This window comes from Sorex araneus, chromosome X (genome assembly GCF_027595985.1).
Source record: "Sorex araneus isolate mSorAra2 chromosome X, mSorAra2.pri, whole genome shotgun sequence".
Taxonomy (NCBI): domain Eukaryota; kingdom Metazoa; phylum Chordata; class Mammalia; order Eulipotyphla; family Soricidae; genus Sorex; species Sorex araneus.
The window spans coordinates 162,614,736-162,640,886 of record NC_073313.1 but is presented as its reverse complement, the minus strand read 5'-3'; the positions used below and the strand labels follow the sequence as shown (position 1 = coordinate 162,640,886).

The following is a 26,151-nucleotide window of genomic DNA, read 5'->3' as shown; positions in this document are numbered from 1 at the left end:
GCGCTGGCCTCGGGCGGCTCCCTCCCGATCACGCCGCTGGACGCCACCGGGAACCTGGTCTTCGCCAACGCGGGCGCGGCGCCCAACATCGTGACGGCGCCGCTGTTCCTCAACCCCCAGAACCTGTCCCTGCTCACCAGCAACCCCGTCAGCCTCGTCTCGGCCGCCGCCACCGCGCCGGGCGCCGGCCCCGCCGCCAGCCTGCACGCGCCCGCCGGCTCGGCCGAGGGAACGCCGCCCGCGCTCTTCACCGCCGCGCCCGCCGGCTCCGCCGCGCCCGCCCCGTCGGCCGCGCCCAAGGCGCAGTGAGCGGGCGCGGCAGCCCCGGCCGCCGGCACCTTCCGGACAGACTCCCGGGGACAGGCGGACACCGACACGTGGGTGGCCCGGGCCGCGCGAGGACGCTCCCGCCCACCGCCCCCCACCCGGAGCCCACGGACGGCCGTGACGGGCGCGCGCGCACGGGGACGGGGCGGGCGCGAGGGCCCCGCTGGGCCGCTGCCCCCGGCGACTCTTCCAGAGGTGCTAGAAAATTCCTTCCCTTTGGCCACTTATGCAAGAGGCTTTGGTGCAGACTCCGGAAGCCGCGGCCGCGCTGCCGCGCGCGCCCTCCTCCTCTCAGCAGTGCCTTCGGAGCACTTGGCGCGGGCGGGGAGCTCCCGCGGGCCAGTCGCGCCCCCGCCGGCCCCGCCGAGACTACTGCGGACGCCCGTCGCCTGCTGCAGTGTGCAGGGGGGTGTGCAGGGGGTCTGTCGGTGGCCCTCGCCCCGCCCGAACCTTCCTCGGCGGAGAACAGACGCCCCCGCCCCGGCTCCCCTCCCTCCCTCCACGGCGGGTCACCTCAGGAGGCGTGAGGGGGAGAAGAGCGCGGGCCGCGGAACCTTCCAGAAGGACGGGGGCGGGGCCTGCGCGGCACCCCCAGGAGCAGGGCGGGGGGGAGGGTGCAGAGAGGAGGAGCGCGAGCAGAGGAGGGACGGGGGAGGGTCCCCGGGGCGCTGGAGCTGGGGTCCGGCCGCGTGCCCCCCCCACCCCACCCCCCGGCCCCCCGCTGTCTTCCTGTTCACTTCCCAAAGTATTTAACGCCCCGCCCGCCCCCCCCCCCAGACCCCCAGGCCGGCGGGCTGCGTGTAGGGGAGGTGCCGTCCGTGCGCCGGTTACCGGGTCGTGACTTGCGAAGCTTGAACCAAAGTGGCCCCTGGCGGGCGCAGCCAGCGCTCGGGCAGGGGGCGGGGGGGACATTGCTACTGACCGCGTCGCGTTTCGAAAGCTGCTGCTCGTCCTGCTCGCCCGCGCGCGCGGCCGGGGTCCGAGCGGGGGCGCCCCTGCGGATGATTCTGGAATGTCGTGAATACTGTAGCGCCCGTCGAGGGGGCGGCGGCGGGGGAGGAGGGCTCAGGGAGGGGGCCGGCCTCTGCGTCCGTTTCCCCGGCTCGCTACCAAAGGACGTGTGGGCGGGGGTCCCCGCCGCGCCGTGTGGGGGAGGGGGTTCTGTTGGGGGGGGTGTGCGCGCGTGTGCGTGCGTGTGCAAGCGTGTGCATGTGTGTCCTTGGGAGAATCGGCCTGTAAGCCAGCACAAGGATCAGCCTTCAGGAGAGAGTCAGTCCCCAGTCAGAAGCCGCTTAGGAACCTTCCAGAAGGACGGTTCCGTCCCCTCCCTGAGAGCGGGTGGGGGGGCGGGTACACGGGTGCGTGTATTCATGCACCCCCCCCCACACACACACACACATACACACGGCCGGGCGACGCGGGTGCAGCCTCAGACCCTCTCCCCGCCGCGCTCTCTCTCAGGAAGAACCAGGAGGTGGAGGGCGGGAGCGCGGGAACAGCGCCGTCGGGTGAGACTCGCAGCCCCGCGCCTGCCGGCCCCCAGGCTTTGTCTCTGGAGGAGGCTTCTCGCCAGAGAAGCGGGCAGTGGTGAGCTCGGCCCGCTTGTTTGGGCGGAGCGGAGAAAGCACAGTTTCTCCCTCCCGGGTCTCCGCGGCCCTGCTGTATGGGCCCCAGGAGCACCGCGTCTAGATCCGGACGGTTGGGGTTCCTGCCAGTGTAGCCGAGACAGCTCGGTGACCCCCGAGCGCAGCCGCGGGCGACGCCAGTTGGTCCCGGGACTGGAAGTTGCTCCCGGCCTGGGGCTGAGAGGCGACTGCAGAGGCTCCCGAGCACTGACTCAGGAGTACACACACACACACCCGCCCAGGGTCGGAACACCCATTCCACACACAGGCACACCCCCTCCTGCCACATACGCACGCACAGGGGAGGACATCCCCTCTCTCTCACACACACACACACACACACGCATGCATGGGGAAGAACATCCCCTCCCCCATACTTACACACGTGTACACACACACAAGGAGGAATTCCCTCCCCCATATGCACACTCATAAAGAGGACATCCCCTCCCCCATACACACACATGTACACTCACACGGAGAGGGCATCCCCTCCCCCATACACACATATGTACACTCACACGGAGAGGACATCCCCTCCCCCATACACACATACACACTCACATTAAGAGGACATCCCCTCCCCCATACACACACATGCACACTCACACGGAGAGGACATCCCCTCCCCCATACACATGTGCACAGGAAGGTTGGGGATGAGCGTTGGCCGGACAGAAGGCGACTCTGACACGCTCCTGGCTCGGGCTGTGACACCCGCTGCCCCACACCAGCAGCTCCTGCTCTGTCCTTGGTCCCTTGTTGGGGGGGTCTGTGCCGTACCTGGAATGGAGCCCCAGGGGTCCGCAGGCTGCCTCGGCCGCCCATGAGCTCTTGGGGGTCGGTGATTATGAGGAGTGTGTGTGTGTGTGTGTGCGCGCGCGCACATGCGTGCACATGTGAGTGTATGATTGTGAGCGTGTGTATCTGTGTGCACGGGTGTGTTGTATGAGTGTGGGGGGGAGTATTTGTGTATGAGTGTGAGTATGTATGAGTGTGTTGTCTGTGTCTGGGTGTGTGTACCTGAGTGTGTGTGTGTGTGTGTGTGTGTGTGCGCGCGCGAGGTCTTCACTGCGGCCTTGTTCCCAATCTGCCGTCTCCCCACTTAGACACCTGGGATGCCGCTTTGGAGGCGGGCTCTCCGCTCCCCACTCCGTGGGGGCCGCAGAGGGCAGCAGGGGCCGGGCCTCTGGCCGCCGCCTCCCTCGGGGCTCCCCCCCCCATCCCTCCGCCCCGATTCCCACGGGGGCTGTGGGTCACTGTTCCCTCCTCCCTGCCCGCCCGCGTGCCATCCCTCGGCCTTTGCCGGACAAAGCCCACCTGCCCGTCTCCTCCTCTCTCTGGCAACAGCCTCCGAGGGAGGACAAGCCTGAGGGGTCCCGCCCAGGCCTGCACCCTCCTGAAATACCTCAGCAGCGCAGCGTGCTTGCGGAACCCGTCTGAACCCCCGAACCAGACATGTGGAGAGAACCTTCATGCTAGGGAGCTGCTTCCCGGCCGTGGGTCCGACCGTCGGTGACTCCGCGGGATAGGCATGGTGGCTGCTTGCCACGTCTCGGGGACCCTGTTGGTAGGTGAGGGAGGGCCGGGATGGAGGACAAGCGGGCTATGTTGGTGACATTGTGCGTGAGTGTGTGTGCATGCGTGCATGTGTGTGTGTGTGTGTGTGCGCACGCGCGCTCGTGTGTGTGTATCTGTGTTTCTCCTGATTTCTGTCTGGCCAAAGGACACTTCAGTGTGCCCGTGACTGGCTCCGAGCAGGAGTGGGACATTGCGGGCCAGGCAGGGACAGGCCCTTAGGTTCGGGTCCCCGAGGCCGCTGCTGTGTCGTTACCTCTGGGTGCAGGTCGGGCTGCCCGGCTGGGCCCGAGTGGGCCGTGCGCCCGCGGCCTTTCTGCTGAGACCCGGGTGGGGACCGGGTCCGGGTACCAAAGACGCTCGTGCCGGCCGGTCCCCTCCCCTCCATTCCACAGGGGCAGCGTGGGGGAGCAGTGGCCAGAAGTGGCAGGGCATTGCTGCCGTCCCTCCTCTTCCTGCCGCCCTTCCGGGGTGCTGGCCGTGAGCTGCACCCCCAAACCGCGGCTTCAGGCCGCCGTCCAGATGGTCCTTCCCCTGGAAAATGGGGTGCCTGGCCCCCCGCCCCCCTCCCTGGTGTGGCCCAGGCTAGGTCGGTCGGCTTGAGCCCACCTGCTGTCCCCCAGACACTGTCGTATACCTCAGCTCCAGCTCGGGCCCGCGGCTGACTCCACCCCCAGAGCCCCAAGTCTGTCCTCCCTGTCTGTCGGTCCGTCCGCCCATTTGTCCGTCCCACACAGCTCTGCACCCCAGGTGGGCCCCCATAGCCCCTGAATGTCGCTGCTGCAAAGCTACTGCAAACCAAGGGTGAAAACTACCGCCCTCCTCCTTCTGGCCAGGCTCGAGGGGCTGGCGGGGGGGGGGGGGGGGCCTGGGGGTGCCCCGGCCCCGGGTCCTGCTGACTTCTGGCCTGGGGGCAGGGCGGCCAGTGCTCCCAGCCACCTGCTGCATACACATCTCACTTTTTTTTCTTTGATGACCAAAAAAAATAAATCCAAATATTTAAGTTTTTTATTATTATTAATATTATTATTATTTGACAATCTTCTCTCCCGTGGCGCTCTCTCGAAGCTGCCCCCAGCCCTTTCAGCTTTTCTTTGAATGTACCCCCCGGCCCGCACCAGGGGCCGCTGCCCAGGCCTGCTGCTAGCGCAGCGCCGCGGGCGTTCCTGTGTTTCCTTTTGTTCTTTGACTTTCCAGCCAAAACCAAAGATTTCTTGATGATTGTATAAACTCAAAACAAACCAAAAAACCAAAGAGAAGGGAATCTTCTGTGGCCTCCAGTCGGGCCCGGGGCCCAGGACTCCGTGGGCTGGGGGCGCGGGCTGCCGCTGGGCGCTGGGACCCTGGGCGTGGCCCGGCCCAGCCTCCCCCCCCCCCCCCCGCCGGCCTCTCTCTTCTCTCCGTCGCTCCAGCATCTATGCACCGCCCACCCCACCCCTGCCCGTGGACGCCTGTGACTTTTTAACTGGGGGGGAGGGGGGCTGCCGGATGAAGGAACTTTTTACATGGGTCTTTTTAAATCTCAGTTGACCAGGGCGGGTGGGGTGGGGTGGGGGGGGCGCATTTGGTTCTAGGGTCACACAAGCTCAATCCCAAAGGAGAATCCAGATGTTAATAATATTAGCCTGGTGCGGATATACCAAAGATGGTCCTTCCTGCAGAACCTTAGAGTTGTTACCAAGTACGACTTACCCAGCACTTGCATTAGTCTAACCTCAGTAATTCCAAAGCTTAGATGTATATTTTGGTATATTTCTGGGATATTAAAAGAAAAAGAAGAAAAAACCCACAAAAAACAAAACCCCCTGTCGTTGAACTTCCCGTCTGTCTCCAGTGCGAGCCCCGTAAGCATGGGAGTGACTGAGCTGTCCTCGTAGTCTGGAACTAGAGTATTTTTGTACATTGCGGGTGTGTCTGCGTATGTATTAACAGAACAGTTTTCACTGCCTAGGTGTTCCTAATAAAAGGAAAATGAAAAAGCTCTGCGTGTACATAAACCCAGTGACACCTCCGGGCTGCCGGGCCCGGCTCGCTGCTTCCTGCCTGCAGCTGGCGGCAGTTCATTTAGACAGCAAGTGACCGTGATTTTTCTAACGCTGTTTCGTTCTCCGTGTCTTTGAAAATCCTAACCCCCCCACCCCACCTTTTTTCTTTCATTTCCTTTGAAAAAAATATATATATATGTATTATTGATTCAGGGTGTGTTTCCACTGTTGTCGGGTGCACGAGGGGGCGCTGGCCCTTGGCCCCCCCAAACTTCGGTTATATGTACTTTAAAATGTGAGTCTGGATTCTCTCGCGTGGGGGGCGTCAGACGTGGTGTAAGCGGCTCCGGCAGGCGGTGGGGGGGGTCTGCCTGCTGGGGGGGAGGGTCCTTGCGCATTTCTCTTGGAAGTGGTGCCCTGTCGGGGCTCGTGGCCACCTCCCTCCCAGAGGAGGCGCTTCCTCGGAGTCTGGGGGTCCTGGAAACACGCTTTCTTGGTTTCAGAAACTGGAAACCACAGAACTTGACGTGGCGGGGCACAGGGCAGGGAGGGGGGCGCGGGGGACCGTGCCAGGTCGCCTCTCCCGTGCCCTGGCCCCGCCGGCCGCCGTGACAGTGAATCTGAATGGAATGGTAGATTTTGTGTAGATGCATTTGTCTGCTGTAATTTTTTTTATATATATATTAAACTTACTGTAACTGTACAGTTCATTTCTGTTGTAAACATCATTAAACCATTTTTCAAGTGTTTTCACATTGTTGGTGCTTCTTTGGGGTGGTAGGGGTGGGGGGGTGGAGTTGGTGATGGCAGAGGTGGTAGTGACAGTGGTGTTGTTCTGGAAGCTTCTGCACGCCTGGTGCCCACCCTCCCTCCTCCTGTGGAGAATACTGCCGCTCCCCAGAGACTGTGATGTCACGGTGAGTCCATTGTTGTCCCTGCAGCTTCTCCGGCCACCCCCATCCTGGTGACCCCCACGCAGCCAAGGTAGGTGTGTGTGTGTGTGTGTGTGTGTGTGTGCAGAAACACCCCGCCCAGAGAGACCCTCTGTCATCCTCCGTCCCCCCAGGCCCTTTCCCCAGGGTGCCCCCTGCCTGCACCCCACGTCTGAACCTCCGTGTGTATCTGAGCCCAGAGGTGGCGTTTCTCAGAAGCATTTATTGAGAGCAGCGGGGCTGGCGTAGCCAATGGTCAGCGCAGCCTCGGGGCCTCCCCACACGGCCTCAGCGGCGGCCTGTCCCCGGGCCCCCTGGCGGACACAGGCGGACAGCAGCAGGCGAATTTACAGCAGCGCCAGGCCCCCCAGAGTCCCCAAACAGGCTGTGTCCACGCATCCCTGAGGACGGGGCACCTCACAGGGCCCGTGAGGGTGAGTGTCGGGGGGGAGGGGGGCCTGGTCTGGGGGCCGGAAGCCGGGCGCTAGCGGGGCGGCAGGGCCTGCATGTGGAGGGCGTCGTAGGTGTCCTTGGTGGCCGTGCTGAGCCCCTGGGGGGAGGAGGACACGCATCAGGCCCTCAGTGAGACTCTCCCCGTCCGCTTCACTAGACGGGGGGCCAGGGAAGGCCAGAGGGGAGGGAGAGGGGGTCTTCCTTGGCAGGGCGGCGTTGGGACGCGGCCACACGCTGGCCTCCACGGCTGAGGGCCTGATTTGCTCCCAGGGGCACCCCAAGGCCGGGCCGGGGAACCCCCCCGCTGGCTGCACCCTCACCTGGTAGAGGCCGTCGTGGTTCTTGGTTCTGTGGCGCTGGTTCTGCAGAATAAGCCCAGACAGGGGTGAGAAGGGGGGGCACCCAGCAGACTGCCCCGTGGGGTTCAGACATCAGAGTCCGGGGTTGGCATGCAGTGCGCCCGTGTGAGACGGGGATCTGGGGGTGCCCGGGCACGGCCCCTGCAGGCTCAGGGGGACACCCCACACCTTGGCCGGCTGGGCCCATGCGTGCACGAGGGGGAGTTTCCGGACGCGCAGGGGGCCCTCACCTCTCCCTTCATGCCGATCTCGCTGTAGGCCTCCGCCATCCTGTCCTTCTGCAGGGCCTGCGGGGACAGTGGGGACGGGGCTGGCCTCACCCTGGGCTCAGCACGGAGGCCCCGAGCACCTGGGGCGCCCGCTGGGTCCACCTCCCTTCCCCGCCCCCACCCCCGCGGCCTCTGGAACCTTCCGAGCTGCCCATCCAGGTCAGGCTTGGCGGTCAGTGGGCCGCACAGCCCGCCTGACCCCCGGGGACCCCCGGCCACTCACGTTGTACAGGCCTTCCTGGTGGGGCGTCCTTCTCTGCAGGGACAGACGGGCACAGAGGTCAGGGGGCCGCACCAGCCCCCCCCCAGCCACAGGGGTCATGGGTGTCCACGCCTGCGCTGGACGCGCTGCCCGCCCGGCCACCTACCTGCTTGCCCCTGCCCTCGGGGTTCTGGCCGAGGCCCTTGTACAGCGCGTCATACTCGTCTCGCCCGCCTGTGCCCAGCTCCTGCAGACGGGGACAGGGCAGCCCCCACGCTCATGACTGTGCACATCCCTCTGAGGGGCGCCCGCAGGAGGCCCCCGGGGCCCACTTCCCGCTTCTCCCCGAGCACCCAGTGCTACTCAGTACTAGCCAGTGCTTGGTGTTCAGTGCTACCGAGAGTACTCATTGCTCGGTGACAGCGATGCCCCATGGGGGGAGTCAGGAAGCAGCTCTGGAGGGGGGGGGCTGGACCCAGGGCGCCCCCCTCCCCCGCGGGGTTGACTTACAATGTAGACCTGGTTGTGGCCCGACGGATCCATGGGCCCATCCCCACCGCGGCCGAACTGGAAGAGGAGGAGAGCGGGTTACGGGGCTCCCCACAGCGGCACCCCCCGGGGGGGGTCTCGACCCCCGGCACCCACCTTGGCCCTCAGGAAGAGGGCGGTGATGACAACGCCATAGATGAACAGGAAACCATCCAGCAGGTAGCAGAGCCGGGGGTCCAGCAGGCCGAAGCTCTGGGCCTCTGTGAGGGGCAGTGGGGTCAGCCGGGCTGGGGCCGCCCCACACCCTCTGACCACGCCCCCCAGTGGGAGTCCCGCTCTGGGAGCTTCTGCAGGTGCCCGCACCCCTAGATGCCCCTAGCCCGCGCGCCCCCTGGCGGCCACATCCAGGAACTTCGGGGCCAGAGTCCCAGGCTGCACCTAAGCCTCCAACTTGTCTATGCTTGGGCGCCCTCTGGTGGCCGCATCCTGGAACTTAAGGGTCAGAGTACCAGGCTGCACCTAGACCTCCAACTGGTTTGCCTTGGGTGCCCTCTGGCGGCCGCATCCAGGACTTTCAGAGTCAGGGTCCCAGGCTGCACCTAGACTGCCAACTGGTTTGCTTTGGGCGCCCTCTGGCGGCCGCATCCCGGAATTTCAGAGTCTAGGTCCCAGGTTACACCTAGTCCTATAACTGGTCTGCCCTTTGGCAGCTGCATCCAGAATTTCAGGGCAAGGGTCTCAGGCTGCACCTACGCCTCCAACAGGCCTGCCTTGGGCGCCCTCTGGTGGCCGAATCCCGAAATTTCAGAGTCCCAGGCTTTACCTAGGCCTCCAACTGGGCTACACTTGGGCACCGTGTGGCGGCCGCATCCAGGAATTTCAGAGTCAGGGTCCCAGTCTACACCTAGACCTTCAACTGATCTACGCTTGGGCGCCCTCTGGTGGCCACAACTCGGAATTTCAGGGCCAGAGTCCCAGGCTTTACCTAGACCTCCACTGGGCTACGCTTGGGCGCCCTCTGGTGGCCGCATCCAGGAATTTCACAGTCAAGGTCCCAGGCTACACCTAGAGCTCCAATTAGTCTGCCCTTTGGCAGCCGCATTCAGAATTTCAGGGCCAGTGTCCCAGGCTGCACCTAGACCTCCAACTGGTTTGCCTTGGGCGCCCTCTGGCGGCCGCATCCAGGAATTTCAGAGTAAGGGTCCCAGGCTGCGTCTAAGGCCTCAAACTGGTCTATGCTTGGGAGCCCTCTGGTGGCCGCATCCCGGAATTTCAAAGTCAAGGTCTGCCCCTTGGCAGCTGCATCCGGAATTTCAGGGCCAGGGTCTCAGGCTGCACCTACGCCTCCAACAGGCCTGCCTTGGGCACCCTCCGGTGGCCGAATCCCGAAATTTCAGTCCCAGGCTTTACCTAGGCCTCCAACTGAGCTACACTTGGGCGCCATCTGGCGGCCACACCCAGGAATTTCAGAGTCAGGGTCCCAGTCTACACCTAGACCTTCAACTGGTCTACGCTTGGGCGCCCTCTGGTGGCCACAACTCGGAATTTCAGGGCCAGAGTCCCAGGCTTTACCTAGACCTCCACTGGGCTACGCTTGGGCGCCCTCTGGCGGCCGCATCCAGGAATTTCAGAGTCAAGGTCCCAGGGTACACATAGAGCTTCAACTAGTCTGCCCTTTGGCAGCCGCATTCAGAATTTCAGGGCCAGTGTCCCAGGCTTTACCTAGACCTCCAACTGGTCTATGCTTGGGCGCCCTCTGGTGGCCGCATCCTGGAACTTAAGGGTCAGAGTTCCAGGCTGCACCTAGACCTCTAACTGGTTTGCCTTGGGCGCCCTCTGGCGGCCGCACCCAGGAATTTCAGAGTCAGGGTCCCAGGCTGCGTCTAGGCCTCAAACTGGTCTATGCTTGGGCGCCCTCTGGTGGCCGCATCCTGGAATTTCAGAGTCAAGGTCTGCCCTTTGGCAGCTGCATCCGGAATTTCAGGGCCAGGGTCTCAGGCTGCACCTAGGCCTCCAACAGGCCTGGCTTGGGCGCCCTTTGGTGGCCGAATCCCAAAATTCCAGAGTCCCAGGCTTTACTTAGGCCTCCAACTGAGCTACACTTGGGCGCCGTCTGGCGGCCGCATCCAGGAATTTCCCAGTCAGGGTCCCAGGCTGTGTCTAGACCTCCAACTGGTCTGTGCTTGGGCGCCCTCTGGTGGCCACAACTTGGAATTTCAGGGCCAGAATCCCAGGCTACACCTAGGCCTCCAACTGATCTGTCTTGTGGCAGCCGCGTCCAGAATTTCAGGGCCAGAGTCCCGGGCTGCACCTAGGCCTCCTACTGGCCTGTCTTGGGCGCCCTCTTGTGGCCGCACCCAGGAATTTCAGGGCCAGAGTCCTGCATCTAGGCCTCCACTTGGGCTACACTTGGGCGCCCTCTGGCGGCCGCACCCAGGAATTTTAGAGTCAGGGTCCCAGGCTACACCTAGACCTTCAACTGGTCTACGCTTGGGCGCCCTCTGGTGGCCACAACTCGGAATTTCAGGGCCAGAGTCCCAGGCTGCACTTAGGCCCCAACTGGCCTGCCTTGGGCGCCCTCTGGTGGCCGCTGCAGGTCTGTGTCAGTGGTGCGCCTGCCCCTTGTCCTGGCATCCCTTAAGTGACGTAGGCTGTTTTATCTCCCTTGGTTGTCACCTCCTCTGACCAGTGACAGCTCTGCCTGGTTTCCTCCGAGCCAGACCTGCCTGAATGCCAGAGCTTGTCAGAGCAGCCCTGAGAGAAACCGAGGCAGGGAGAACCACAGGCTTACCTGAAGTGCTCACAGACCCTGACGGTATTACTGATGGGCCTTCGGCCCCCCTCCTGGACCCAGCCCTGCCCACCCCAGTGTGGGACCCTGCTGGCTGCTCCATGAGCTGGACTGAGGGCCAGTGCTGCTGCCCACGTCCCCAGAACCACCCCTGAGCATCTCAGACCGTCTGTCTGGTCTCGGCAAGGCCTACGTGAGTTTCCTTCTCCCTCCCGACACGCTGTTTCTGGGTTGCATGCAGCCACAGAGGGTCGGGGCAGTTGAGGTCACGGACAGGGTCAGGGACAGACGGGGTCAGGGACAGAGGGTCGGGGCAGATGGTCACACACAGGGTCACGGGCAGACAGGACTGGGGTCGGAGGTGCTACTCTCAGTGTCAGGGAGGGCTGGGCGGGGCCCCCCAGGGGGGAATCCGGGCTGTTCCCACGCTGACCCCTGCATCCTGGCCCCTCAACCTTCCCACACACAGTCACCCCCTGACTCCTGAACCCCACACGCAGCTGGGGCACCCTGTGGTTTTGGGGTGCAGCTGCCTCCAGCCCCAGCGTCTCCTCCCGAGTTTCCTGTGGGCCGCCCCCACTGCCCCACCCACCCCGGGCCCTGGATCCCCCAGCCCGGGCTCGCCAGAGAGCGGGAGGGAGTCGGCTCTCCTGGGGTCACAGAGCCCCGTGCCCGAGGGAGCCGTGGCTCGGCTGGCGGGGACAGAACTGACTTGTGCCAGGCGCCCAGGGACTGTGCCCCATGTCTGCCTATCCCGTGGCTCTGTCTGCGCCTGTGTCCCGTGTCCCGTGTCCTGTGTTGGTGTCCCACGTCCTATTCCGTGTCCTGTGTCCCATGTCCCATACATGTGTCCCATGTTTGTGTCCCGTGTTTGTGTCCTGTGTCCCACTGCCCGTGTCCCAGGAGTCCCTTCCGTGTCCTCCCCCACGCCCCGTCATTCTTTCCCACATGCCCACCTGGCCCCCAGGGGCCCCACCCCCCCGCCACGCGCCCGACATGTGACAAGGGGGGTCCACGAGGTCCTGGTGGGACTCAGCAAGCCTGTGCTCCCCTCCCTGCCCCTCGGGGAGCTGCACGGGTCCCGCTGGCTCCCCATGCTCAGTGCGCTGGCAGCCCCGGGGCCAGCCCACGCCCCGCCATCCCCACGTGTGACGCAGAGCCTTCGCCCCATCAAAGGCCCCGTCGCGCCCGCAGCCCTGCAGCTGAGGTGGGGACGGGGTGGGGGGCAGGGGGCCAGGCTGCTGAGCCGCCTTCTCAGGAGGGCTGAACCGAGGGCTCCGTCCCTCTCCCTCTCGCTCTCGTGGTGACCCCTGGACCCCCCAGGAGATCACGAGGTCACCAGAGCCCCGCTATGTCCCCCTGGGGTTTCAACTCTGAACCTTACGGAGCTGGGTGAGAGGGTGCGGCTGTCCCAGCACGTCCCAGCCCCCGGGAGGCCCCCGGGTGGCCATCGGGTCCGAGGACCCCGGCCCCGTCCCGTGGCTCTACAGCCAACCCCTCCCCCCGTCTCCATGCCCGCAGGAGGGCATGAACTGGGCGCAGGTGAGGGTCCTTCAAGCTGGTCCCCGCGGGCACGTTCCCGGGGGCTCGAGAGCCAGGAGGGGCCCCGCAGCTCCCCACGCCGGGACCAGGCTGGGTGTGGAAGGGCTCGGGGGTCTCAGGCAGCCTCTCCGGATGCGACCCAGAGAGCAACAAGGCCACGAGTGCCCCCGGCTCCCAGCACGCAGCGTCACAAGTTGTCGTCTAAGCTACTTCCGGCCATGGCACTGCGGGGGTCCCTTCCCAGCACCGGGGTCATCGCTCAGCCTGTCCAGTGCAAGAACATGCCCCGCAGCCTGCACAGCCCTTCTTGAGAGCCCCCACCCAAGGCTCCTCAGAGCTCTAGAAACTTCCCCGGTCGTGAAACCCGGGGGGGGGGTGGGCGGGAGGGCTGTGTCCCTGCTGGACTGTCCACCTGCCCCCAGCCTGCCTCTCCGCCTCGGACGCCCGCACTTTGGGGATCACAGACAAAGAGCCAGAACGCTGTCCCCTGAGCACTGCCGGGGATGGCCCCAAAGCCAAAACAGAAACCAATGTTTTATTTTCTCGGGATGGGGGGGGTACAAGCGGGCCAGGGGGGTGCTCTGTAGGTTTTCTCGAGGTTTCTCCATGAGGGCCAAGTTCCAATGGGGAAACTGTGCGTGTGAGTTAGAAACAGCAGCGCCAAGGTGTCCCATGTCCCTGGCCGCACGCCAACGGACTTATCTTAATTCGGGTTTTTTGTTTCAGAGTGTGGGGGGGTTGGGGCACACTCAGTGGTGCTCAGGCTGACTCCTGGCTCTGTGCTCAGGGATCACTCCTGGCAGGGCTCAGGGACCCTATGGGATGCCGGGGATCGAACCCACTCAGCCGAGTGCCAGGCGAGCGCCCTCCCCGCCGTCCTATCACTTTAGCCCCGTTACTTTCATTACTTCCGTGACATCCACTATGGAAAGATTCCCACTGGGAAACAGAGAGGCGGATTCTGGGGGCCGGGCCATGGCCGGCTATGCTCAGGACTGACTCCTGGCGGGGTCTGGGGACCAGGGGCCTGAACCAGGGTCAGCGGCCAGCAGGGTCAGCGGCTTCCATCCCCCTGGACCCCAGAGGCCTGATCACAGCAGCCCCCGACCCCGCTTAAAGCAGAGATGCTCGGGGCTGGGGCGATAGCACAGCGGGGAAGGCATTTGCCTTGCACGCGGCTGACCCGGGTTCGATTCCCAGCATCCCATAGGGTCCCCTGAGCACCGCCAGGGGTTATTCCTGAGTGCAGAGCCAGGAGTAACCCCTGTGCATCGCCGGGTGTGACCCAAAAAGCAAAAAAAAAAAACAAAACAGATGCCTCCCAACCCCCCGGCACCCTGCTGGGCGCATTCCAGAACCTTCCTCTGGGAGCCCACATCACCTGCCTGGGCCCCTCGTCCCGCCCTGCCCCCCTGCTAAACTGGATCCAGCAGACGGTTTTGTATGTGTGAGGCCCCAGGTTCGAGTTCCAATGTGGCAACTCGCCCCACACACTGCAGGGGGGGTAGTTCCCCCCAAAAAAAATAAAATCTAGCCCCACTGGAGCAACACCTTGAAAACTAAGTGAAACGTAAGCCCACAACGGGCGCCGGTGCGGAGGGTCCCAGTCCTGACACCGCAGGGGGGCTGACCCATGCGGGGAGGCAGAAAAATAAAACTCAAGCGTCGCTCGCCTTCCCCGCAGCTGAAGGAAATGACACCCACGGCCCCCCGCCCCCCGCCCCCCAGCCCTCACCCAAACGCACTCAGATGCAGGAGTTCCTAAAACGGAACAGATGTTATCTGGCTTTGAAAGACAGCCTTAAAAAAAAAGAAGAAGAAGAAGAAGAAGAAAGAAAGAAAGAAAGAAAGAAAGTGTGGCTCACAAACCTGGCCGCGGTGTGGAACTGATTTCATCAGGCCTGATGTTGGGGGTCCAGCCAGAGACCCCCCAAACCCATTCAGCTGGACCAGGAGAGGCTGAGCCACTGGACTTTGATTTTTTGTTATTTTGGGTCACACCCGCCGATGCTCAGGGGTTCCTCCTGGCTCTGCACTCAGGAATCACTCCTGGCGGTGCTCGGGGGACCCTATGGGATGCTGGGAATCGAACCCGGGTCGGCCGCGTTCAAGGCAAACGCCCTCCCCGCTGTGCTATGGCTCCGGCTCCATCTGACTTTAGATCCCCCGGGTTTGAAAATCAAATTTAGACTTTGGCTTTATCTAAAACAAAGGGCGACCCTTGTCCACGCTGACTTGGCTCCCCACAAAATTGGTTTTGGCTCCCTCCCCTTCTTTTTGGGCCGACTCCATAGTTTTGAGACTCTTTGAAATCAGGGTCAAAGGACCTCCCAGAGAGAAGGGCCTGGCTTACTACGCTCCACAGTTCCTTTTTATTGTTTTGTTTTTGCTTTTTGGGTCCCACCCAGCAATGCTCAGGGCTGACTCCTGGCTCTGCACTAAGGAATCACTCCTGGCGGTGCTCGGGGGACCCTATGGGATGCCGGGGATCGAACCCGGGTCGGCCACATGCAAGGCAAACGCCCTCCCCGCTGTGCTATTGCCCCCCGTTTGTGGATGAAGGAATTTAAAGCCAGCTGCTGACTCCAGGCGAGCTCAGAGGAACCAGCATCCATGTCCTCGAGGCCACGCCCGGGTGGCCACCCAGGGGTGCTATGGCCTGACCGCAGAGAGCGTGAAAGCCCCCGATGCCTTGTTTATTTGTTCGTTCGTTTTTTTTGGTTTTTTTTTTTTGCTTTTTGGGTCACACCCAGCGATGCTCAGGGCTGACTCCTGGCTCTGCACTCAGGAATCCCTCCTGGCGGTGCTCGGGGGACCCTATGGGATGCTGGGGATCGAACCCAGGTCGGCCGCATGCAAGGCCAACGCCCTCCCTGCTGTGCTGTCGCTCCGGCCCCTGACCCCTTTTCCCCAACTGACACTTCCCCCGGCCCCCACCCTGCTCTGCCCTCTCTGGTCCCCTCTGACCAAGGCAGCAAAGTTGTGTGGTGACTCTGCCATCAAGGGGGCGTCTGCCCGTTGGAGGGTCCGCCCAACACACACACACCCCTAAAATCCTCCCTTGACAACTTGGATGTTTAATCATCACCATTTTCTTTCAAGAAATAAACATCCGAGGGGCTGGAGCGCCTTGCACGCGGCCAACCTGGGTTTAAATCCCAGCATCCCATAGCACCGCCAGGAGTAATTCCTGAGTGCAGAGCCAGGAGGAACCCCTGAGCATCGCCGGGTATGACCCAAAAAATGAAAGAAAACACAAAACAAAACAAAACAAAAAGAAATAAACGTCCGAAGGGACAGAACTTGATCAGAAAAGGCTGTGAATGTGCGTATTTATGGGACTGGCGTGATAGCACAGTGGGGAGGGCATTGGCCTTGCACACGGCCGACCGGGTTCGGTCCCCGGCATCCCATAGGGTCCCCCGAGCACCGCCAGGAGTGATCCCTGAGTGCAGAGCCAGGAGTCAGCCCTGAGCATCGCCGGGTATGGCCCCATCGGAAAAAGAAAAAAAAAACTTTTTTTACTCTTAGGAGAGACTTTAATTGTGCACATGCCTGACAAAGCTGCAGGACACATGGGGACTTTCTCCCAGGCTGGGAGTCCTTATGGGGACCCCTCCCAGGGGCTGGGGCGAGAGCACAGCGGGGCGGGCGCCTACCTTGCATGCGGCCAACCCAAGTTTGATCCCCGGCATCCCATAGGGTCCCCCGGGCACTGCCAGGTGTGGCCCCAAAGCAAACCAAACCCTCCCCCAAACTTCCCTCCCAGCCTTGCCTGTGCACACACAGCTGACAGACCCTGTCAAGACACCCCCACCCGGGGCTGGAGCGATAGCAGAGAGGGGAGGGCGTTTGCCTTGCACGCGGCCGACCCGGGTTCGATTCCCAGCATCCCATAGGGTCCCCTGAGCACCGCCAGGGGTGATTCCTGAGTGCAGAGCCAGGAGGAAGTCCTGAGCATCACCGGATGGGACCCAAAAAAGAAAAAAAAAAAGACACCCCCACCCCCCGGGTTCAAGGGGCAGAAGACCCCCTTTCTGGTGCCCCGAGGCGTCAGCGCCCAGGACTGTGGTCGGGGAGGGGAGTGGTTTGCTTCGGCCGGTGAGTTGGGCTGCCAAGCCCTGGGGGTGGGTCTTGGGGTGCCAGTGCCAGCCCCCACCCGCGGCCACAGCGCGGCCACAGTGCACGTGGCCAGCTGGGCGCAGCCGGGACACACGCTCATCCCAGGTGCCAGCCACCACATCCTGCCGCTCGGGGGGGGGGGGGGCCAAGGCCCAGCCTGGCCCACCCCCCCGAAGCGCAGACCTCCAGGCCCAAGTCCTGTCTCCGGGGGCCCGGACTGGCCGTTTTTCCCACCCCACGGCGCTTTCTCAGGGACCCCGGGGCGCATGCACTGGTCCAAGTCCCCCTTTGGCCCTGGGCTGACGCTCACGTCCACGGCATCCCCGGATGTGACCTGAGCACAGAATCTCACGCATGCGGCCGGCCTGGGACAGTTTTATTGCTCTGAGTCACCTGGGGACTGAGCCATGGGCAGAAGCTCACACACACACACACACACACACACACACACAGAGCAGGTGCTGTTTCTCCCCCCGGGGTGCCGGGGTCTTTGTGCAGTGGTTGGGCCCGTTCCAAGGGGTCCCAGAGGTCAGGGTGGGAGTCCTGGGTCATGCCCCCCCCCCATTCCCCAAGACAAATCCCGCCCCGGCCAGTGGACACTCAGAGACCCGGAGCTGTGTGCCCGTGCGAGTGAAAACGGGCGTTATAAGGAGCTCCCGGGGCCTGCTTGCTCCGATGCTGATGTTTTGGGTCCTTTGGGGTCAGTCTGACACACCTCGGGAGTCACAAGCTCTCGTGAGGCTGCTCGGGGCGGGGGGGCGCCGGGGGGAGCCCCACGCCACGGCGGAGTCAAAGCTTCAAAGACAGAATCCTGACCGGGAACGGGGAGTGAGTCACGCGATTTACATGTGGGTTCCCCGAGGCCCGACCCTGAGCTCCACCAGGTGTGGCCCCCCAAAAAGTTGTATTGGACAAACCGCAGGGCGTTGGCCTGGCACACGGCGGCCGACCCAGGTTCAATCCCCGGCATCCCCTAGGGTCCCGTGAGCACCGCCAGGAGTGACCCCGGAGTGCAGAGCCCAGAGGCAGCCCTGAGCATCGCCAGGTGGGGCCCCCAAACAAAAACAAACCCCCGCAGAACTGCCTGCCGGTGACGGGTGTCGGTGAAACTGCAGTGCCGGGGCGGGTGGAAAGTTTCAGGTTCCTTCCCAGGCTGGAACAACCCTCGCAGGATGCAGTCGGGGCCAGAACTGAGGCGGGGGGTGGGGGGCGGGGGAGGGGCGCGCACTGAGGGTCCCTCAGTGCAGTGTCACCTCCGCCGCCGGGCCTGGAAGGGCCTGGACATACATCCCCGTGGGTCCCTGGGTACCGCCGGGATTGCTCCCTGAGGGCTGCCAGGAGTGGCCAGTCCCCTCCTCCCGATGCCATATAAGCCCCAAGACGGCCAGAGGGTCGACGATGCTGTTGTCATAGCCCCCTGGACCCAGCAGGGCTGACCAGCCCCTGACCGGTGTGACTCAGAGACAGGAGTGCGTCTCCCCGAGAAGGAGTTGGACAGACAGACGGACTGAGAAGCCCCGGGGGGCGGGGGCGGGGAGGGGGGGACACGCCAGTTTAACCCTTTGCTGAGCAGGGAGAGAGGGGGCCCCCACCCCCGTGCTGAGCCACCGAGAGCTCGGCCCGCCCTCGGTGTGACGGCGGCAGCGGAATTTTCCTCTCGGCCTGAAATCAACAACCTGGGGAGCCCGCGGGGGACACCCCTGCGCCCCGGCCCCCGCTGACAGATGGGCCAGTGGGAGGTGGGGGAGCACCAGGGAAGGGGGCGGCCACAGCACAGCGGGGAGGGCGCTGGCCTGACCCGTGGCCCACCCGGGTTCCACCCCCGGACCCCAAGCCCGCCAGGAGTGATCCCCGAGCACAGAGCCGGGAGTCAGCCATAGAGAAAAAAATTAAAAGGAGCTGGAGCGAGAGCACAGAGGGGAGGGCGTTGGCCTGGCACGTGGCCGACCCGGGTTCGATTCCCAGCATCCCCTAGGGTCCCCCGAGCACTGCCAGGAGGGATTCCTGAGTGCAGAGCCGGGAGGAACCCCTGAACATCGCCAGGTGGGACCCAAAAAAGAAAAAAAATTAAAAAAACAACAACAACAAAAAAAGAATAATAAGGACTTCCTTCCCAGGGCAGCATCAGGGAAATGGGTGGGGGGGTCTCCGGGGGGCTCATCAATTTGCGGCGAGTGAAACCGTCCCAGATGCCTCCAGGAACCTGCTGCCCCCTCCCCTCCCCCTGACCCAACCTCCCCTTTGTCCCCTTCCGGTCACTGTGACTTACTAGCCCTGGTTCCTTGGTGACAGCCACCTCCCTCGCAGCCCTTAGAGCCCCAGACCCAGAAACACCCCCAACCCCACCAGCTGTGCCCTGGGGGGTTGGGTTTTGTTCCTGGTGATGCCCAGGGCTGACTCCGGGCTCTGTGCTCAGGGGAACCCTCCTAGAGGGGCTCGAGGGACCCTAGGGGAGGCCGGAGATCGAACCCGGGTCAGCCGTGTGCACAGTAAACACCCTCCCCGCTGTGCTATGGCTCAGTCCTCTGCCCCGCCTTGAAGAAGGAAGAACTGACCCCAATTTAGGGGCCGGAAAGATAGCCCAGTGGGTAAGGTGCTGGCCTGGCTCATGGCCAACTTGGGTTTGCCATGCGCACCCCCATAGGGTCCCCGAGCTCTGCCTAGAATGAGCACAGAGCCAGGAGTCAGCCCTGAGCACTGCCGGATGTAGCTCACCAAAACACCAAAAAGCGGGGCCAAAGCTTTTTTTTTCCCCCTCCAGGGGAAAAGGCACAAGACCTGAATGCAACTGACCCGGGTTCGATCCCGAGCACCACCAGGAGAGATCCCTGAGCACAGAGCCAGGAGTCGGCCCTGAGCAATGCCTCCTCCTGAGCACTGCCAGGTGTGACCCAAAAACCAAAACCAAAAATAAAAAAAAATTGTTCCCAATTTCTAAGAGCTGAGGGTAGCTCCGCTGCTGTGAGGTCACACGGCTCAGAGGCAGAATTCTCCCTTGGGGGCTGGAGCGACAGCACAGCGGGGAGGGCGTTTGCCTTGCACGTGGCCAACCCGGGTTCGATTCCCAGCATCCCATAGGGTCCCCTAAGCACCGCCAGGAGTGATTCCTGAGTGCAGAGCCAGGAGTAGCCCCTGAGCAATGCCGGGTGGGACCCAAAAAGAAAAAAAAAAAAAAAAGAATTCCCCCTCGGGTCCCCCCTCCTAAACCCAGACGTCCCCCTTCCAACTGGGACCCCCCTGCCTTCCCGCCCTCCCCAGAATCCACGTCAAGGGGTCTCCTGGCCAGGGCCCCCCATCTCCGCGCCATTTCAAGACCATGACCGTGCCGATCTGTGCCTGAGCCCGCCTGCCGAGGGCTCGGCGGGGGGGTCCCCCGAATCTCAGCCGCGCCCCCCCCACAATCAGGCCTGGCTCTGCCCTTGCAGGAGTCAGACTCGGGCTGGGCCGGGGGCTGCCTGAGGGGGGCTGGAGGGGGTGAGGCTGGGTCTGGCTGCAAGCCCAGCACCTGCGCCCCCACCCCCCCACCCGCTGTGAGGCCGCCACCCTCTCCCACAACCGGCCGCCTTGGGTGGGAGCCCAGCTGTGCAGGGCTGCGGGCGGGAGAGAGGGTGCAAGGAGGCGGGGGAGGCGGGGGGGGGGAATTGGGGCGCCCCTCCCCCGCCGATGCTGCAGGTGGGAGATGGTCCTGATGCCAAGGGCGGGAGCAGTCCCTGGGCACGGCTGGGCGTGGCCCCAACTACAGCCACAAACAGAAACGGGGTCGCTGGGCTGTTGGTCAGAGCAAGGGTCTGACCTTTGGCCCCGGGGTCCTTCCCAGAGCCGGCCCAGGGTGGCTGGTTCGGAGGTGTTTAATTGCACAGGCCCTCAGCACCCCCACCCCTCACCCCTCCCCGACCCCCCCGCCCCCACCGCTCCAGCCCTGACTACTGGGCCGCCAGCCACCGAGCTGAGAAAATGCTCCGTGTTTGCACCCGGGCTCCTGGCAGTGCCAGGGATCGGGAGTCACGGAACATTCTGGGGCCGTGCAGGGAACAGGGCGGCGGGCCTGGCTGTAGAAAACATTCTGTTGTTTGCGTTTGTTGTTGGTTTGGGGTGTGTGTGTGTGTGTGTGTGTTGTGTGGCTGTAAAAAATATTCAGCTGTTTGGGTTTGCTGTTGGTTTGGGGTGTGTGAGTGTGTGTGTGTGTTGTGTGGCTGTAAAAACATTCAGTTGTTTGGGTTTGTTGTTGGTTTGGGGTGTGTGAGTGTGTGTGTGTGTGTTGTGTGTGGCTGTAAGAAACATTCAGTTGTTTGGGTTTGTTGTTGGTTTGGGGTGTGTGTGCATTGTGTGTGACTGTAAAAATCATTCAGTTGTTTGAGTTTGTTGTTGGTTTGGGGTGTGTGAGTGTGTGTGTTGTGTGTGGCTGTAAAAACATTCAGTTGTTTGGGTTTGTTGTTGGTTTGGGGGTGTGTGTGTGTTGTGTGTTGCTGTAAAAACATTCAGTTGTTTGGGTTTGTTGTTGGTTTGGGGTGTGTGAATGTGTGTGTGTGTGTGTGAATGGTATGAGTGTGTGTGAATGTGTGTGAGCGGTATGTGTGTACGTGTGTGAACATATGTGAGGGTGTATAAGTGTGAGTGTGTGTTGGAGGGTGGGGGTCGGGCCATCCCCGGCAGTGCTCAGGGCTTCCTCCTGGCTCTGCACTCAGGAATCACTCCTGGGGGTCTCGGGGACCCCCGCCTTGCCCGCCCCCCCGCGCCCGGGCGTCCCTCCGTGGGGAAGAGGCGGAGGGACCTGCAGAAGTGGATCCGCTGACACTCGGCCGAGACGGAGTCTACACCGGCGGCCGTGCGGGCTGGGGCTGGCGGGAGCCGCACCTGGCTGTGGGGGCCACAGGGGGTCCCGGGCCCTGGCCGCGCCCCCGGCCTCCAGCTCAGCGCTGAGACTGGCCCGGGGAGGGTGGGCTGTGGGGAACCAGGTGCGGGGACACGTGACCCAAATATCTCGAGCCGGAAGTTGAGGGTGAGCAGATGGGGGGCCCCAGGGCCGCAGCCCGGAGTCGTGAGAGACTCCCCCACCCTGGGCTGAGTCAGCAGGGAGGGGGCCTCGGGCCCGTGTCCCCCAACGGGGCTCCCGTGAGCGCCCTCGGCCCCGGCCAGAGCCGCTGAGGGCAGGAGAGCGACGAGAGTCCTTCCCGCCACACGCAGAGCGCTGCTCCCGCCCGGCTGCCTGTTTCTCTCACACACTCTCACACACACAACCCTCACACTCACACACTCTCACACACAAGCGCTCTCACACTGTCACACACAACCCTCACACACACACTCTCACACACAAGCACTCTCACACACTCTCACATTCACACATTCTCTCACACACACAACCCTCACACTCACACACACTCACACACAACCCTCACACACTCTCACACTCACACACACTCAAACACAAGCTTTCTCACACACTCTCACACAACCCTCACACACTCTCACACTCACACACACTCAAACACAAGCTTTCTCACACACTCTCACACACAACCCTCACACACTCTCACACTCACACACAACAACCCTCACACACTCTCACACTCACACATTCTCTCACACAAACAACCCTCACACACTCTCACACTCACACATTCTCTCACACATACAACCCTCACACACTCTCACACTCACATTTTCTTACACACAAAACAACACTCACACACTCTCACATCACACATTCTCTCACACACACAACCTTCACACACAACAACCTTCACACACTCAAACACAAGCTCTCACACACTCTCACACACTCACACTCACATTCTCTCATACACACGACCCTTACACTCACACTCAAACACAAGCTCTCTCACACACTCTCACACACAACCCTCACTCTCACACTCACACACACAACCCTCATACACTCTCACATCACACATTCTCTCACACACAACAACCCTCATACACTCAAACACAAGCTCTCACACACTCACACGCTCACACTCTCAAACACATCTCTCACACACACAACCCTCATACACAAACTTAAACACAAGCTCCCTCAAACACAAGCTTTCACACACAACCCTCACACACTCAAATACAAGCTCTCAGACACTCACACACACTCTCAGACACTCTGACACACTCACACTGACACATTCTCTCACACACAACCTTCACACTCACACCCGCAGAAACACAAGCTCTCTCACACACACTGTCCCACTCACACATTCTCACACACTGTCACTCACACGTCCTGTCACGCACACATAAACACTCACAAACTCACATTCACACACACACTCACAACACTGTTACACTCACTCTCACACTCAATCTCTCACACACAAACTCACAATCCTCGCATTTACACACTCACATTCTCTTACACTCACAGTTCTCTCAGGCACACACATTCTCACAAAGCTCTCACACCCATGCCATTTCTCTCATACTCTCTACACACACACACACACACACACACACACACACATTCACTGTCACGCCTTACGCTCACAATTCTCTCCCACACATTCTCTCTCACACACACACACTCTTTTTTTCTCACAGGGACTCAGTCACCCCGCGTTGGGGCTGAGCCTGCATTTGGGGTACACACAGGTGTCCCCTAGGATGATGGCGGGTTTGGGGGGAGCCGCCCTCTCCCCATTTCCTGCCCAAGCAAAGCTGCCCTCTGCCCTCCGCCCTCGCTGGGCCTCCCGGGAGGGGGGCAGCTGGGGGGGTTTCTGGCCCCCCACAGCCGGGTCTGTGTCATGGGGCCAGGTCCGAGCCCAGCCAGAGCCGGGTGGCCAGAGGAGGGTATGGACGGGGGACACGGCCCCGGGAGGCCCAGCGGAGGCTCCCCGAGTCATCCCGAGATCACAGGACACGCTGGCGTCGGGGCTCTCGGAGGCAACCCCGGTGTCCCGGGGGGCGGCGCCCTCTGACGTGCTTCTTTCATCTTCCGGCCTGCAGCCCGCCCCCGAGGTGCCCAGGCCCGGCCGGAAGCCGAGGTGGTGCCCGCACGGCCCGGCCCCTCTGGCTCCCCAAGATCACAGCCCGTGGGCGAGCCCCCCACCCAGTGTATCTGTAAAAAACACTGTTGTTTGGGTTTGTTGTTGGTTTGGTGGGTCTGGGGGGTCTGGGAACGGCCATGTGTCCAGGAGGGGCTTATGGGGCGAGTGACCCCCCCCTCAGTCTCCCCGTGGACAGCGTCTCTGCAGGCGGGGGGTGGGCCTCACCCTGGGGGAGGGGCTGTGGCGATCAGGACACAGCCCCCCACATCTCCTGGCTCCGGGCTCGGGGGTTGAGCCCGGACCTGCCCCCGCAGCCCTGTTCTGGCCCTTGGAGCCACCGTCCAGCCCCCCGACAGGCTGACTCTGAAGCTTCTCCGGGAAGGAGCAGCAGGGAGGGGAAACGCGGCGACCACAGGGCTGAGGGAACTTTCCAGAAACAGCTCCTGGAGGCCCCAGACAGGAGTTGCCCAGGGTGCCCTGGGCCTGGGGTGTGAGTGCACGCCTGCCTGCCCGCTGTCCCTTCCACACGCAGGTCCCCGAGCCCCGGCGGCTTTAAGACCCACCTGCCCCCAGCCCACAGCCCCGTGGTGCGTCCCGTGAGCGTGGGAACTTCCTGGGAGGCCGAGCCCAGGCCGGGACCCCGGCCAGGAAGGGCACACGGGGTCCCTCCGGGAAAACAGCGACATCGCCAGCAAGACCAGAGCTGTCCACTGTCCCCTGAGCTGGGGGGCTGTGGAAGGGGGCCCGGGGGGCTCGGAAGCCACCTCGCCCCCTGCCCGGCTGCTGGGCTCTGCAGAGCCGCGCGAGTGGGGCAGGCGGGCGCAGGGCCGGGCCGGGCACCACAGCAGGTGCCAGGGCGGGTGTCTCGGGGCGACCACCTGGACGAGAAGCACCCATGGCCCTGTGGGTGGGCAGGGAGGGGGCCTGGAGGGAACCGACCTGGGAAAAGCATCGGGAGAGTGTGAGAGAGTGTGTGTGTGTCTGTGTCTGTGTCTGTGTCTGAGTGTGTGCCTGTATCTGAGTGTGTGTCTCTGTGTGTCTGAGTGTGTGTGTCCGTGTGTCTGAGTGTGCATCTGAGTGTGTGTCTATCCGTTTGTGTGTGTGTCTGAGTGTTTGAGTATGTGTCTATGTGTCTGAGTGTGTGTGTATCTGAGTGTGTGTCTGAGCGTGTGTCTGGGCATGTGCCTGGGCGTGTCTGAGTGTATGTCTGAGTGTGTGTGTCTGAGCGCGTCTGTGTGTGTCTGAGTGTGTATGTCTAAGTGTGTGTCTGAGTGTGTGTCTGAGTGTGTTATATCTGAGCATGTGTGTCTGAGCGTGTGTCTGAGCATGTGTCTGGGTGTATCTGTATGTCTGAGTGTGTGTGTCTGAGCGTGTGTCTGAGAGTGTCTGTGTGTGTCTGTGTGTCTGAGTGTGTGTCTGAGTGTGTGTCTAAATGTGTGTCTGAGTGTGTGTCTAAGCATGTGTCTGGGTGTGTCTGTGTGTGTCTGAGCGTGTGTGTCTGAGTGTGTGTGTCTGAACATGTGTCTGGGCGTGTCTGAGCATGTGTCTGGGCGTGTCTGAGTGTGTGTCTGTGTGTGTGTGTCTAAGTGTGTGTCTGAGTGTGTGTGTCTGTGTGTGTCTGAGCGTGTCTGAGTGTGTGTCTGTGTGCGTCTCTGGGCTGGGGGGTCACTCCATGCAGGGGCTACTCCCAGCCCATGCTGAGAAGGACCTGTGTCTCCCGAGTGCCAGCCCTCTGCACCATCTCTTGCTCCTTAACTCTTTTTCCCTTTTTGGGGCCACGCTGTGTTCGGGGCTCACTCCTGGCAGACCCAGGGAACACCCGGGGTCAGCGGGAACTGGGCCAGCCCCGCCAAACGCCCTCTGTCTGTGCCGACACCTGGGTGTTGCCCAGGGCCCCCTCCTGACGGGTGCCGGGGGCTGGCTGCGGGCAGACACCCCCTCGCTCGGGCCCAGGGGGAAGGCAGGTCGCCAGCTCAGCCCCCATGTGGCCGCCCTCCCGCCCAGCCCTGTCCCCGGCGCTCCGGAGGGGAACGGCTGCAGGGGACACGGCCAGACCCACGGACTCTGGAAGCGTCCACACGGTCCTCTCCGTGTTCTGGGCTTTGCCGTGTAGACGGGTGGACAGGAGGGAAGGGACCAGGTTTCTCTCTAACCCGAGCCAGCCCGAAGGGGCCCTGTGGGGCTCTAACCCTGATCGACCCCGTCAGCTCAGCGGGAAAACCAGCAGAGACCCCAGCAGGTCACCAGAACCAGGGCCGCCGGCATGGGCGACAGCACCGCAGGGAGGGCGCTTGCTGGCCTTGAGTGTGGCCGACTCAGGGCCGGTCCCCGGCATCCCATAGGGTCCCCCGAGCACCGCCAGGAGTGACTCCTGAGCACAGAGCCAGGAGTAACCCTGGAGGTTCAGCATGGCCCCCACAAAAGAGAAAAAAAGAGCTAGGGAGCAAGGTGGGAGACGGGGAGACGGGGCAGAGGGCTG

General features: G+C 62.6%; 2 protein-coding genes across 3 annotated transcripts in view; one reads left to right on the top strand and one right to left on the bottom strand.

The window, feature by feature from the left end:
• The window catches only part of POU2F1 (POU class 2 homeobox 1), an 81,229-nt gene extending 74,965 nt beyond the window's left edge, over window positions 1-6,264 (top strand). For both annotated transcript variants that reach the window (XM_055120882.1, XM_055120881.1), the window contains exon 16: window positions 2-6,264. In XM_055120882.1, coding sequence (XP_054976857.1) covers window positions 2-309 — 308 coding nt within the window. In that variant the 3' untranslated portion in view covers window positions 310-6,264. The remainder of the gene's footprint in view (window position 1) is intronic.
• A 402-nt stretch (window positions 6,265-6,666) lies between these two features.
• CD247 (CD247 molecule) overlaps window positions 6,667-26,151 on the bottom strand; it is a 24,701-nt gene continuing 5,216 nt past the window's right edge. Inside the window, exons 2-8 of the mRNA XM_055122178.1 lie at window positions 8,376-8,479; window positions 8,241-8,297; window positions 7,897-7,977; window positions 7,752-7,784; window positions 7,490-7,546; window positions 7,221-7,262; window positions 6,667-6,997 (exon numbers count right to left, since the gene is read on the bottom strand). Coding sequence (XP_054978153.1) covers window positions 6,932-6,997; window positions 7,221-7,262; window positions 7,490-7,546; window positions 7,752-7,784; window positions 7,897-7,977; window positions 8,241-8,297; window positions 8,376-8,479 — 440 coding nt within the window. The 3' untranslated portion in view covers window positions 6,667-6,931. The remainder of the gene's footprint in view (window positions 6,998-7,220; window positions 7,263-7,489; window positions 7,547-7,751; window positions 7,785-7,896; window positions 7,978-8,240; window positions 8,298-8,375; window positions 8,480-26,151) is intronic.